Genomic DNA, 14538 nt, shown 5'->3' with positions numbered 1-14538 from the left:
CCCTGAGCCTAGCTGAGGGCCCCCAGGAGACGTGAGGGCCTTGTCTGAGGCTGGTGCTCCCGAGGGTGGGGCCTTCCTAGGGCTCGAGGCGGTGTGGGAAGGTGTGGTTGAAGGCTGAGCAGGCCTTTGCCCTTTGCAGGTTGTGCAGCCTGACCTTGAAGAAGCTGGTGGTTTTCAAGGAGCTGGAGAAGGAGCTCATCTCGGTGGTGATTGCTGTCAAGATGCAGGTGAGGGTCCCCTCGGCTGCTGTCCCGGGGCAGCGAGTGCAGGGTGCCTGTGCCTGCCTAGGGGTGCGAGTGGGCACAGCCACACCAACCGCTGGACCCTTACCTGTGCAGGAGGCCAGGGAGCCTGGTTCTGCCCCAGGATGCAGGGGAGCCTCTGCCTGGGCTGGTTGACCTGGAAGATGTTCCTAAAGCTCTGGCAGGATTGGATCCCCCCAGCACACCCAGGGCACAGTCCTGTTCCCCCTGAAGGGCAGGCAGCCCAGTGTTCGGAATGTGGGGAGAAGGGAGTGTGTGCAGGTCACTTGCAGATGGGCCTGTGCAGAGCAGAACTGTGGTGCAGACCCTCCCTGCCCCCACCACACGCACCCAGTGCACCCTTCTCCCCCGGCCCCTGACCCAGCGCTGGCCCAGCCGTGCTCACGTCTCCTCCCATACGCTCCTGGGCCTTGCAGGTTCCTGCCTTGGAACAAATAGCAGTGTTTCAGGAGGGCCACCCCCCCCAAGGGAGACAGCAGCCCCTCCCTCCCCCAGGGCACCGGCTCCTCCACGTGTGGCTGGGTCCTTGCGATGGCCCCCACAGCGGAGCCATGGGAGGTGTCGGTGCCTGGCCTACCAGCACCCAGACCATCAGCTGAGGTCTTGCTCCACCCTCAGCCCCAGGCTCTGGAGCCCACGTTTACGGGCCGCAGGGGTGCCAGGGGCCCGGCCTGGGGCTCCCCGGGCAGGCTCACCAGGGCTCGCTGGCTTGCGCATCTCCGGGCGATCAAGCCAGGCTCTCTCCAGGCTGAGAGCTCAGGTCCGAGTTCAAGGAGGCCTGAGGCCCGTCTTTAGTCTCCCCGTCAGTTGCCTCCATCTTTTAAGTAAAGATCTGGAGAAACTCTTTTCCCCCCTGAAGATGCTGCTGTAACTTATCATCAAAGCCAGGCGTGCGCGGCTGCGAGCCAGTGCCACAGGGACGTGCCCACGGGGGGCCAGCCTTTCCCGAGGCCCGGGCTGTGCCCTGGGCCTCCAGGCAGGGAGGGCTCAGGGGAGAGCCTCACGGGAGGGCTTCAGAGCAGGGTGGAGCCCACCCATCCCTGAGCCCTGAGTCTGCCACTGTTGACCCCTTACACGGCTGCCCCCCACCCCTGGCCCATTCCTGGAGCCCTTCCCCAGACCTCACCCTCTCCGAGACTCAGGCTCTGGGACCCATGTCGCCTTTCCAGATGACCCGGGTGCCCCGTCACTGGCTGCCCGTCCCCCTGTCTCCCCCACAAGCTCAGCATCCACCCAGGTGCCTGGCCCATCCTGCAGGCTCTCCCTGGGTGTCGCCCTCTGTTTGGGTCGGTTGCCGCCCCCCTGCTGTGCCCCTGCATGGGGGGGGGGGCAGGGCAAGTCTGGAGGAGTCAGCCCCCCGCTGGGCCGTCTCCCTCCGCCCGTCCTCCCCGGGACGCGAGACACAAGATGCTCCTGTGTCCTCAGCAGCCCCTCCTCTGAGCTGAGGCCCTGCGTCTTAGCTCCCAGAGGGAGCGGACCTGCTGGCCTTCCCCACCGGCCCCGGCCTGCTCGCCTGTGCTCGCTGCCCTCCTTCACCCAGCAGAGGCCGGTCCGCTCAGGTCCCCTGAGGGATCTGGTGCGGAAGAGGCCTGGGGGCCACAGCCAGACCCCGCACAGGGTGCCATGTGGCCCAGAGGCGTCCACCGGGCGGTGTCTCAGGATGCCCGAGTGGAGCCAGCCCCGCACCTGTGCCCAGGACCCCTGCCCGTCTCTCCGGTCAGCCCGCACGTCTGTGCTCTCTGCCCTGGACCCGCACCCCACTCCTGCCCTCAGCCGCTTCTCTGCACCCTCATCTTGTCGGATGCCTCCGGAGCCCCCAGCCCCCACACCCTGGTGGCTGCTGGTCTTTGTGGCTCTGAGTCCGACGGCTGTCGGTGCCCCGCTCGCAGGGGGCCACATGGTGTCCGTCTCGTGGCTTCCTGCCCCCAGCCTTCAGTCTCTGCTCCGTGCATGTGGGGGCAGCCATTTTTAAAACAGTACTATGAGGAAATCTTTAATCCATTTGGGATTTATTTTGAGATAGGATTTGAGGTGAGCATCTGGACGTTTTATATGAATGATTTGTTACTTATTATTTAGAGAGTAATTTTTCCTGGTGACGTGAAGGCTCGTTATCATGCGGCACGTTTGTCTTTTATACACGTCTGTGTGTTCTCAGATGTGTTTCTTGACTTCGCATCTCTGTCCCTGACACAGAGCGGCTATGCTGTACCTGTTACACCCTTGTACCACATTTTGCTTTCTGGGGAGGCCGTCACCCCTCACTGGTCCATTTTTTCAGAAATGCTTAGCATCTAGCACACCGGTTCTTCCAGGCATTGTCCCGTGACCCCCTGTACCCCAGCATTGCCCTGTGGTGTGGCCCCCCTGCACCCCAGGATTGCCCTGTGACCCCCAGTATTGTCCCGTGACCCCCTGTACCTCAGCATTGTCCCGTGACCCCCTGCACCCCAGCATTGCCCTGTGACCCCAAGCATTGTCCTGTGACCCCCCACACCCTGGCATTGTCCTGTGACACCCCAGCATTGTCCCGTGACCCCCCTGCACCCCAGCACTGCCCTGTGACCCCAAGCATTGTCCTGTGACCCCCCACACCCTGGCATTGTCCTGTGACACCCCAGCATTGTCCCATGACCCCCCTGCACCCCAGCACTGCCCTGTGACCCCCAGCATTGTCCCGTGACCCCCCTGCACCCCAACATTGCCCTGAGACCCCAAGCATTGTCCTGTGACCCCCCACAGCCCAGCATTGTCCCGTGACCCCTTGCACCCCAGCACTGCCCTGTGACCCCCAGCATTGTCCCGTGACCCCCCTGCACCCCAGCATTGCCCTGTGACCCCAAGCATTGTCCTGTGACCCCCCACAGCCCAGCATTGTCCCGTGACCCCTTGCACCCCAGCATTGTCCCGTGACCCCCCCGCACCCCAGCACTGCCCTGTGACCCCCAGCATTGTCCCGTGACCCCCCCGCACCCCAGCACTGCCCTGTGACCCCCAGCATTGTCCTGTGACCCCCGCACAGCCCAGCATTGTCCTGTGACCCCTTGCACCCCAGCATTGTCCCGTGACCCCCCCACACCCCAGCACTGCCCTGTGACCCCCAGCATTGTCCCATGACCCCCCTGCACCCCAGCATTGCCCTGTGACCCCAAGCATTGTCCTGTGACCCCCCACAGCCCAGCATTGTCCCGTGACCCCTTGCACCCCAGCATTGTCCCGTGACCCCCCCGCACAGCCCAGCATTGTCCCGTGACCCCTTGCACTCCAGCGTTGTCCTGTGAGCCCCTGCACCCTGGCATTGTCCCGTGACCTCCCCTGCACCCTGGTGTTGTCATGTGACCCCCTTCACCCCAGCATTGTCCTGTGACCCCCCACGCCCTGGCATTGTCCCATGACACCCCAGCATTGTCCTGTGACCCCCACATCCCACTGCTGCATTTTTGACAGTTACATTAAATGTGGCAGTGAGTAATCTGCATCATCTAGGGGAGAACTTAGAGGGTGACAGGGTGGGGACATTTTTAAGGCTCTTGACAGATCTCCCCAAGGGTGCGTTTGGGAATCCCGTGAGCTTATGCCTCCCACTGCCTGATCTGTGGCTCTTCACCGTGAGAGTTTGAGGGGAGTGGGTTTCACTGTGAGATGCCTCCTTGTGAATGAGCAGCCGTTTGGTTCTGTTCCAGGGCTCCAAACGGATCCTGCGGTCCCATGAGATTGTGCTGCCCCCCAGTGGACAAGTGGAGACCGACCTGGCGCTGACCTTCTCTCTGCAGGTGGGCCTGGCACGTGGGCAGGGGGCAGCGGCCCCCCTTGCAGTGATGTTCTCCCTCAGTGCGCTGTCCTAAATGTTAGAAGACGTGCATGCTTTATTAGATCGCATTTTCCCTCCCAGTCCTGTGCTAAAGAACGTAGTGAGGCCCGAGCTCACTCTCAGAAGGTCATTTTGGGGATGCCTGGCTGGCTCAGTCGGGAGAGCGTGTGACTCTTGATCTTGGGGTGGTGAGTTTGAGCCCCACATGGGGTGTAGAGATTACTTAAATAAGTAAATAAATAAACAAACAAATCTAAGGAAAAAGGCCATTTGGTTCCAATATTCAGAGAAGATAGGGAGGAACAGGGGACCTCAGTTTTGTAAGTTCTGATCTCTTGGAAATACGTTAGGTGCCCCCTGCTTGCCCCCCAGCGTGAAACAGAACCTCCTCCCCACAGACCCTCCAGAGCCCAGGTCTGTGGGTGTGGGAGCAGGCTGGCCCCAACCCTCAGGGTGCTCCTCCTGCCTCTGTTCCTCATTGCACAATTGTTTAAGGTGGGTGCTGTGTAGATTCGCAGACGTGCTTAACACACTGGGCTTAGCGTCGGCCCATTGCAAACCGGTTCAAATCTCGTCTCCCTGTGAGGACCCCACCTCCCACCCCGCCACTTCTCCCTGCCCCGGCCTGGCTGTGCCCGGGGCGGGGGCACGTGACCCCAGCTCTGGCGCCCCCGCGGGAGCTTCTAGGGTTTGCATGGAAGTTTTCTTTTCTTTTTTTTTTAAAGATTTATTTATTTGAGAGAGCGAGAATGAGAGAGAGAGAGAGCACATGAGAGGGGGGAGGGCCAGAGGGAGAAGCAGGCTCCTCGCCGAGCAGGGAGCCCGACGCGGGACTCAATCCCCAGACTCCGGGATCATGACCTGAGCCGAAGGCAGTTGCTTAACCAACTGAGCCACCCAGGCGCCCGCGTGGAAGTTTTCTTTTGCGGGATCTGCTTTATCGGAGTGTGGTTTACAAGACGTGCAGTTCACGGTCTTTAAGCGCTGGCCAGCCGGGCACAGGCATGTTGGCTTCTGTGAGGTTAAGGGACGCGTTTGCGAGCCTCTGTTCATGCACACGAGCCCTGCTCTTGCAGAAGCCCCCGTGGTGCTCTGATGGGCCACTGGACCAGCGCCACCTTGGGGTCACGCCCCTGCCGTCCACGTCGTGGGCAGGGTTGCTGGCTGACCCCGCTGATGACCCAGAGGCCCTGGCCAGCTGCTCACATCTGCCGGCAGTGGCTTTTCCTGTCCCCGACGGAGGCCCCCGACGGCCCAGCGAGGAGTGAGCCTCCGGGGCTCGTTGGTGCTGTGCTGGCGTGGCCACTGGGACAGACGGCAGCCGTGACCCCCCTTCTCTGCAGTACCCTCACTTCCTGAAGAGAGAAGGCAACAAGCTCCAGATCTTGCTGCAGCGGAGAAAGCGATACAAAAACCGAACGATCTTGGGCTACAAGACACTGGCGGCGGGCTCCATCAACATGGCCGAGGTGAGCACGTCCCCACTCAGCCAGAGGTCCCCGTCATGCCTGACCCGATGGCCTGTGGGTTCTGGCCCAGCGTGGGTATGTCCTGTGCCCCTACCCGGGAGAGCGTCCTCCTGGGACATCTGCGTCCCCTTCCCCGGCCCGTGGCTGCCTAGGCAGGCGGCACGAGCTTGCTGTGGGGTGGGGGCACGGGATGTGAGCGTAAGGAAGTTCCCTGGTGAGGCGAGGAGGGGAAGTTCATGGAAATGGAACCAACCAGCCGACACCACCGTGTCCCGGAGGACCTGCTGTCCCGAGCTGTGGTTGGCAGCCGAGGCCCCTCATGTCCTTTGTGCTTCGGGGCCTTCACCATCACAGGTTTGCGTTCAGGGCTGTCCAGGCACCTGTGAGGCTCAGGAACACGGAACTGTGTTGGTGCCCACCTGGGGCAGGGCAGGGCTGCCCCCCACACCTCTCAGCCCTGCTCCTCTGGCCCAGGACCCCTGTGCCCATGGCACCTGGTCAAGCCTGCAGGCCCCCTTTCTCCCCTCAGACCCTACGTGCCCGACACTCTCGACAAGCATCCTTCAGGCAGGTGGCACAGTTGTGCAGGGTGTGAGGAGGAAGCCCGTGCGCCTGTCTGTCCAGCTCCGCACACGTGCAGGCAGAGGGGGCGTGTCTGGGTGCTGGCTGACCTTCCTAATTTGGTTTCTGAGATGGTAGCAGTCGCGGATGTTACCTTTCTCAAAAATTTCATTTTCGTACTCTACTCAAGAGTTGGCACCCCAAATCAGGCTCCCCAAATTAAACATAATTGGGTCCATGAAATCCCAAAATTCGGATTTGGTCAAATGACCCCAAAGGCAGCTTGTAGGATGCAGAGGCTCCAGCCTGCAGGGGCGTCCTCGGAGTTGTCACCAGCCAGGGCGCGAGGGGGTGTGAAGGGGTGTGAGTCCCTGTCCCTGGTCTGCTTGAAATTTCTCACGACCCGAATGGCTCCAAGGACTCACCGGCCTGGTGGGTGTCGGCTCTGCCACACAAGACCCCCAGCCCATACAGGTGGCCGGTCCTCCTTGGTCCCCCACGGACACGGATCCCTGGACACAGATCCTGGGGCTTGGTGGCCCCGAGCCATAGCCTCACACACAGTCTGCTCCATGCTGCAGCCTCTGGACAGGCGGGCTCAGAACCCCCTCTCCTCCTCCACAGCCTTCAGTCCCCAGTCGCTGAGTCTGGCGCCGACCCCAGAGTCTTGGCCGGTGTCTTCCTGCCCCACGGGCGCGTCTCCTGCCTGCCCCATGCCCCTGCTCCCATGCACCCAGAAGGGGGTGCTGTTGGGTGCTGGCCCTCCGCCTTGGCACCTTCTAGAGCTGAGCCCTGCCCCCAGGTGATGCAGCACCCCTCTGAGGGCGGCCAGGTGCTGAGCCTCTGCAGCAGCATCAAGGAGGCCTCAGTCAAGGTGGCCGAGATCTGGATCTTCTCCCTGTCCAGCCAGCCCATTGACCACGAGGACAGTGCCATGCAGGCAGGACCCAAGGCCAAGTCTGCAGGTGAGTACAGCTGCAGGGCGTTCCACTTGGCTGCCTCCGGGCCCCCTTCCTGCTGGGTCTGAGAAGCTGGGGAGGGACCCACGAGGGTTTACGGGTTTCTCTGGGCTGAGTGAGCACGCTCCACAAGCAGCATTGTGTACGCTCTGGGAGCCTGGGCTGCAGGCGTGCGAGCTCAGCGGTAGGCAAGAGGTCATGGGCTAGATTGCGGTGTCTTCCAAGGTTTGGGCACAGGTCCTGGCGTGGCTGTCAGCACCGTCGCGATGGTGGCCGCTGTCCCCCTGAGGTGCGGGAGGGCACGCAGGGGACCCAGTTGGGCCTGAGATCCAGGCTGAAGCACCTGAGGTCCGTAGGGGCCACTGTGGGAGTGAGAAGCACTGGCCTGCCCCCTCCCCAATGTCTACCTGCGGGGAGCTGTGCATGGCTCCCCGCGGGTCCAGGGGCCCATCCTCTGGCCACCGCCTCATCGCCAGGACACCAGTCGGAATCTCAAGGTGCTCCCCCTTCTGTTTGCTTATTCCATAGATAACTACTCCGAGGAGGAGTATGAGAGCTTCTCCTCTGAGCAGGAGGCCAGTGACGATGCCGTACAAGGGCAGGTAACCCAGGGCCCGTTGCGCAGGACCGTGAGGCCGTGTGGGCCCCCAGAAGCTCGGGGTGTGAACGGCCAGGGACCCCTGAGCTGCCAGAATGAGGGCGGCGCCAAGAGGGGGGTGGAGGCTGGGAGCTGGCCCACTGCGTGCGCCCCGGGATCCCGCTGCGCACCCGCAGACGCTCTGGGGGTGCCCTCTGCCAGCCCCTGTGCTTGTCTCCCAGGATTTGGACGAGGAGGATTTCGATGTGGGGAAACCCAAGAAGCAGCGGCGATCGATAGTAAGAACGGCGTCCATGACCAGGGTCGGTGGAAACTGGTTTTACTAACACTGGGGAAGGGCGGGGCTGGGGGGCTGGGGGGCTGGGGGCCCCAGATTGGGCGTCGGGATGGGAGGTGGCCATCCCGGGACACGCCCCCTCCGTGGCCTGGCTCTGCTGGCTTCTCCTGAGGCCCAGCCTCTTTGTGGGGCTTGAAGGCAGGGAGACCCCGTGGCCTTGTACTGGAGGGTGGGCTACGAGGTGCTGGTCATCGACCCGGGAAGCTTCACTGGCGGGGTCCTCTTGCTCATCCTGGGTGGCTGCCCCTGGCCCAGAGGGCAGGGAGGAGGTGGGACAACGGCCGCCCTGCTCAGGCTGCTCCATGAGCAGAGCTGGGGAGGCTGTCCACCTCCTGCCTGTGCCCAGACAAGCCCCTCGTTTCTGCTCAGCGTCTGGCTCACCCAGCACAGTGGCCCCTGGGCTCTGGCCGTCCTGCTTCTCCTCCAGGAGGAAAGCTCCAGGCGGAGGCCTTAGCCCATCACAGAACGCCCGCCACTGGGCACAGAGCCCCGGGACAGTTCTCAGGGCCAAGCTGCTCCTGTGTGCGGGGCTGTGGCCCCAGGCCCAGGCTGCGCAGTGGGTGGCCACGGAACCCTTGGGGCATAAGCCCAGCCCCAGAAACCTCTGCCCCCTCCTCTGGCAATGCTGGGAGGCCTGAGCCTGGTCCCGGTACAGTGGGTGGGGCATGGCAGCACCTGTGTGAGCCTGGTTCCAGGCTCAGGAGCCTGACACCTGTGGAGGGGATGTGGGAGTCCTTTATAGGGTCACCCACTTGAGGGGGGCTAGGGGCAGCTGCCTCACTCAGTGGCCAGAGCTCAGCCTCTGAGGCCCAGGGCAGCACTGGGCACGGTGGAGCTTGGGCTCCCTCTGAGCCCTTGCCATCCACCTGCATACCGTGTGCCCAGCCCTGAGTCCCGCTGGGGTGAGGTGGTGCCTCGGGCAGGGCCGGCAGCCTTGCTCACATGGAGGCCTCTGGAGGGAGAGACAGCGCACACCTTTCCTCCGGCTCCTCCCTGGTCTGGTCCTACATCCAAGTGCAGCTATGGTGTCAAATGCTTGTAAAGGGGTTGGCGCTGCAGGCTGCCGAGAGCGGGGCTCGCGCGAGCCGTGGGGACCGTGCCTCCCTCCTGCCGAGCCTGCCACGTCCCCCCAAGGGAAGCTGGCCCCTTGGGTTCTGAGTCTGTCCTGCTTGTCTTGCAGCAACAAAACTTCAAGCAGAAGGTCGTGGCGTTGCTGCGGAGGTTCAAAGTGTCAGATGAGGTGAGTGACCCCGCCAGGCCTGGGGCATCCTGTGAGACCAGGGCTCTGGAAGCATCTGGGCCTCGTCCTGGCTCTGCCACTGACCGTCCCACCCCCGGGGCACCTCGAGGGCCAAGCCAAGGCTGCCAGCCCGTGTCTGCAATCACAGCCCCAGGGACAGACCCGGGGGGAGGCTGGACGTCATTTGGGGGTGTGACCATGCGTTTTGCGTTTTGTGTCATTCTAAGTTGAGCGTATTTTGGGGCTGTTCTCGGTTAGTTTCTGCGCGCCCCCGCCGCCACACGCACAGCCCCCCATTGACACGCTCAGACCTGCAGCTTTCTTCCTTTAGCTGTTTTCCACTCTCCAAATTTGCTAGGATGAGTTTGTGTAACTTTCATAACCCCAAGAAAAACACCTCAGTTTTCTTTTTAACGCGGGTGTAAGAGAGTTGGCCCGCAGTCCTGGATCCACCCAGCAGAGGCGGCATGTAAGTGTCCCCGTGTCACCGCCACACGTGGTTCTGGCTGCACAGAAGGTGACGGCCACTCGTCCACACACGTGAAGGGTCTTGCGGGCATGGCGGCGGCTCTTCTCAGACGCTGGAGCTGGAAACAGACCCGTCTCAGCCTCAGTTCCCCCGGATCCGTCCACAGCTTCTGTAGGGTCCCTCTCTGCAGACCAGCTGGTCCCCAGACCTGCACAGAAATGCAAGGGACCCGCAATAAACAACAGTCTTGGAAAAGAACAAAGTTGAAGGACTCACACTTTCTAAGAGGTACGGTAATCGAGACCACGCAAGAGACTAGAGGTCAGTTTCCAACAAGGATACCAAGACCACTCAATTGGGGAAGGTAGGCTTTTCAGCAGAAGGTGACAGAGTACAGCCAGGTGTCCACATGCAAAAGGACCTCACACCATGTACAAAATTAACTCCAAACGGATCAAAGACCTAAACGTGAGCGCTTCCACGACGAAACTCAGGGGAGTGATCTTGGCGCCCAGGGGCCAGGCCATGTGGCTTAGACAGGACACCAGACGCACGAGCCGCCAGAGGGAAACGGTAAGTCAGACCACATCAAAACATAAACGCCTCTGTGTTCTGAACAACCATCAGGAAGATGAAAAGTCACGTAGACGGTGTTTGCCAATTACAGTTCCCGTGAGGGACCCGTGCCCACAAGATGGAAGGCACCCTTACAGCCCCAAATAAAGAGACAATCCAGAGAGAAATTAATTGCCCAGTTCAAGAGTTGGTCAGAGGCTTGGACTAGAGGTTTTCTCTGAGGAGGGACCTGGATAGCCAGCAAGCCCCTGAGAAGCTGCAGGGCGACCTCCTGAGGCCACAGAGGGTAGGCGTGACCTCGCAGGACAGAGTGTGGGGGCGCCGACGTCGGGGGGAGCAGCCAGACCTGCAGGGCTGACGGGAACACCCCACAGGGCAGCTGCCGCGGAAGACAGCCTGGCAGTTCCTCCAAGTGTCAACTTCACACTTAACCAGTGGTCGCCCCAGCGGTCCCGCACCTGGTACTCACCCCGTGAGATCCAGGATGTCCACATGAGGACTGAGGGACAGACAGTCCCAGGAGCTTCGTCTGTGGCAGCAAAGCCTGGAGCGTCCATCCACTGGTGGCCAGCTAGACCCAGCCCACGTTCAGGGGCGGGCGGGCAGGTGGTGACGAGGACGTCACTGGAGGCAAACAGTGCAGACGCTTCCTGACAGGCGTGCCTGAGTGGGAGGAGCCCCAGGCCGAGGGCTGTACCTGCGTAACCATTTCTGTGACGTTCTGGAGGAGGCCCATGCATGGGGACGGAAGTCAGTTCAGGGCTGGGGGGGGACAGTGAGAGGGCGGGGAGGCCTTGGGGAGGGAGGCATCCCAAGCCCTGACCGCAGTGCGGGCCTGTCCCAGGTGGGCTCCCTGCCCTGCACTCCTGCCGTGCATTTCTCTGTTGAAGTAGGAGCCACAAGGGGCAGAATGGCCGTGCCATGCTCGGCACCCGGTGACTGGAGGTCCTAGAGGTCACCCCAGCGTCTGGCAGAACTGGGCTGGTGGCACATGCCGGAGAGAGGGTGATTGGTGGCGCCATGCCTTTTTGCCATCTGTCCTGCTAAGGGGAACCCCCAGACCAGCCCTCACACGTCTGACCTCCCTCTAGGTCCTGGATTCAGAGCAGGACCCTGCAGAGCATGTCCCTGAGGCAGAGGAGGACCTGGACCTCCTGTATGACACGCTGGACATGGAGAACCCCAGTGACAGTGGCCCAGACCTGGAGGATGATGACAGCGTCCTCAGCACCCCCAAACCAAAGCTCAGGTGAGCGCACCCACCACCTCCATCTGCCGCCTGGCCCCGGGCCCCAGCAGGCACACCCACGCCGTCCCACATGTTGCAGGGGCCACAGGGAGTCATGCACGTGGGGACGTGGGCTCTGGGCCGGGGGGGTGGATGTGCATCCTAGCGGGCGGCCCAGGTCTGCGGTGTCTGTGGAGAGAGGTGCCAGGGTCACGGCTACCTTCTGGAGAGGTCTCTCTGCAATCACTGGCAGCATGAAGACAGGAGACCGGTTAGGAGGCATTGGGGTCATCCCTGCAAGAGGTTGCGGTGTCAGCGGTGGAGGGGCGAGAGCTCTGGGTGGGAAAGGCGGTCTTCCCAGGGTCTCGGCGGGGCCGAGCGCGGCACCTGTCACAGGAGGCAGCCAGCAGGTGGGGGGCCATGGGGTTCTTCTGTGCACTGGGGACATGGGGAGCTGGGGACTGCAGAGCATCCCTGTCCCCCAGGAGCCAGGTGTCATCCTGGCTGGGGCAGGAGAGGGCAGGAGGCCCCGGGCTTGGGGTCGGGAGAGGCTTGGCCCACGAGACCGAACAGCCAAGTGGGGGCCATGTTGGCGTCCAGAAGATCTGTGGCATTCTGGCTTTGCTTTTAATGCTTTTGTGTGTGTGTGTGTGTGTGTGTGTGTGTGTGTTTTGAGACAGAGAGCACGAGCAGGAGTGGGGGGGAGGGGCAGAGGCACAGGCAGAGGGAGAAGCAGGCTTCCTGCTGAGCAGGGAGCCCGATGCAGGGCTCCATCCTGGGACCCTGGGATCACGACCTGAGCCAACGCTCAACCGACTGAGCCACCCAGGCGCCCCTGGACTCTTTGATATGAGTCAGTGGGACACAGATACCCATGGGGAGCGTGGGCTTTCTGCGCAGCTGCTGACCTCCAGCCGCCCCACTGTGGCCGGCCCCGTGTGGGCACACCTGTGGCATCCGTAGGCTCTGGTCTAGGTGTCAGCCACTGGCCTTCGCTGCAGATGCACCTTGGGGGGTCCACTTACAGGCTCAGCCCACCCTGTGTCTTGCCAGCAGCACCCCCCCCACCAACAGAGCTGGCAAGGCCGTCGAGGCACCTTGGGCTTTGCTGCCTTCACGGAACAGGTCTCTGCCTCTGTCGCCCCTGGGGTCACCTCGGCCGCTGGCTGACCCGTCTGTTGTCCGTGGGGTCACCTCGGCTGGTCGTGGGCCAGCTGGTACTCACAGTCCCAGGGGCCGGGGCTTAGGCATCTCCAGCCCTGGCCCTGCCCTCGCCTTTCCCTGTCCCTGGGGGACTCTGTCACCAGACTGCCTGAGCCCCACCCACCATTTCAGCCTGAACTGTTCTGAGTCTCTAAGTCTGAGCCCCCCCCCCCCCCCCCCCGCCTGGCTGTCTGCTGGGGGCAGGGTGTTTGGCCTGCTGGCCTGGGGTCACTGGAGCCTGCAGATGGCACCCTTGTGGCGGCCTTGAGCACGTCCCTGTGTTGCTACGAGCTGGCCATGGGGCCTGAGGCTCCCCAGCCTCCTGCTGGTAGAGTCACCCACCCGAATCGCTGGCTGCCCTGCCCAGGGTAAAGGCCAGGGGTGGTGGGTTTCAGGGATGCAGGTTTTCTGCGGATGTCAAAGCCGGTGGAGGGGCCGAGAAGGGCTGCAGGTTGCGTGGTGCTCAGCATCCTCCCCTGGGCCATGGTTCCCAGCCCTGCATGGCTGCCAGATGCCACAAGCACAGTGGCCGACCCTTCAGTGTGGGGAGGGTCCTATAGCATGACCTCTCTCCATCCCCACACCCAGGCCCTACTTCGAAGGGCTGTCACACTCCAGCTCGCAGACGGAAATCGGGAGCATCCACAGTGTCCGGAGCCACAAGGAGCCTCCGAGTCCCGTGAGCAGGCCAGACCCGGCAGCCCCTCCCTCCTGGTGGGACCTCAGGACTAGAGTGGGCCGTCCCGATCGCCCCGTCTCTCTGGGTCGCTCAGAGTGTTACTCACACTTGGTGTCCACTGTGCTCCTGGGTTTGTATGTGGCTGGAATCCCCTGCCCAATGCCACATGCCTGTCTTGGGGTGACCCTACACCCATGGTCTAAGAAAGCCCCGGCCAGTCACCCCTCGCTGCCCCCAAGCCCCCTGCCCGGAGGTGAGCCAGCCTTGTGCCCACCATTGAACACATCTTGATGTCCATCTCGTCCACACAGGCTGACGTGCCTGAGAAGACTCGAGCCCTGGGAGGCAAGCAGCCAAGCGACAGCGTCTCCGACACGACCCACGTGAGCAGGCGCGGGACATGTGCACTGGGTCCAGCACAGAGTCCACTTACTGCCTTCAGGATAGGCCTTGACATGGGGGTCCTCAGCTCACCCCTCCCAGGACCAGTGCACAGACCACGATGAGGGCGCCCCTGGGTTCACCCCCGCCCCAAGGGATGGTCAGGGCCCCCCGGAATCACTCTAGTTCTGGAAGGACAGGGGGTGTCCCCCTGCTTTGCTGAGCACAGGCCCCGTGAACACTACAGCTGATTCCTGTTTTGCCCTCGTGGGCATTCTCAAGGAAAGTGTCCTGGGCTGCAGGGCAGGTTTTAGGGAGGTTTCGGGGAGGCTTGGTGCTGGTTTCCCCTGGCAGCCAGGACCGGGAGCCCCGTGGTTGGAAGCAGAGGTCAGCTCGGCTCCTCAGCGGAGTGCATGTCTGTGCTGCATGTGGAGAGCTGTCAGCCTGAAACAACCCTACACAACCCCACCCAAACCAGGGGCTTCTCGGGCCTGAGACTGACCCCCGAGGGGAGGCTCCCACAGGACATGCCTACCATCGGGCCCCCTTCTCTGCATCTCAGGGCACACCCGCCCCCGGGGAGCAGCCCGCACAGCCCGAGGACAGCCCGGAGGTGGAGACCTCTGCTCTGGACATGTTCACCGAGAAGCTGCCGCCCAGCGGGCGGATCACCAAGACGGAGTCCCTCGTCATCCCTTCCACCAGGTGACAGGATGCCCTGGGGAGGCTGTTGGCCAGGCATCACCCACATAAGCCAGTGTGGC

At 62.5% G+C, this 14538-nt stretch overlaps 1 protein-coding gene across 3 annotated transcripts in view; it reads left to right on the top strand.

Annotated features, from left to right (window-relative positions):
• PACS2 (phosphofurin acidic cluster sorting protein 2) overlaps positions 1-14538 on the top strand; it is a 57156-nt gene that overhangs the window by 31291 nt on the left and 11327 nt on the right. For 2 of the 3 annotated variants that reach the window (XM_028095775.2, XM_028095777.2), the window contains exons 2-12: positions 140-227; positions 3947-4036; positions 5418-5543; positions 6907-7069; positions 7592-7665; positions 7883-7963; positions 9179-9238; positions 11375-11532; positions 13303-13393; positions 13705-13776; positions 14337-14479. In XM_028095775.2, the coding sequence (XP_027951576.1) occupies positions 140-227; positions 3947-4036; positions 5418-5543; positions 6907-7069; positions 7592-7665; positions 7883-7963; positions 9179-9238; positions 11375-11532; positions 13303-13393; positions 13705-13776; positions 14337-14479 (1146 nt within the window). The remainder of the gene's footprint in view (positions 1-139; positions 228-3946; positions 4037-5417; positions 5544-6906; positions 7070-7591; positions 7666-7882; positions 7964-9178; positions 9239-11374; positions 11533-13302; positions 13394-13704; positions 13777-14336; positions 14480-14538) is intronic. The other variant, XM_028095776.2, reaches the window with a different exon arrangement.

This window comes from Eumetopias jubatus, unplaced genomic scaffold (assembly GCF_037043125.1).
Source record: "Eumetopias jubatus isolate StellerSeaLion01/CBP00866 unplaced genomic scaffold, mEumJub1_p1.0 scaffold_7, whole genome shotgun sequence".
NCBI lineage: Eukaryota > Metazoa > Chordata > Mammalia > Carnivora > Otariidae > Eumetopias > Eumetopias jubatus.
This window is presented reverse-complemented; position numbering and strand designations above follow the sequence as displayed.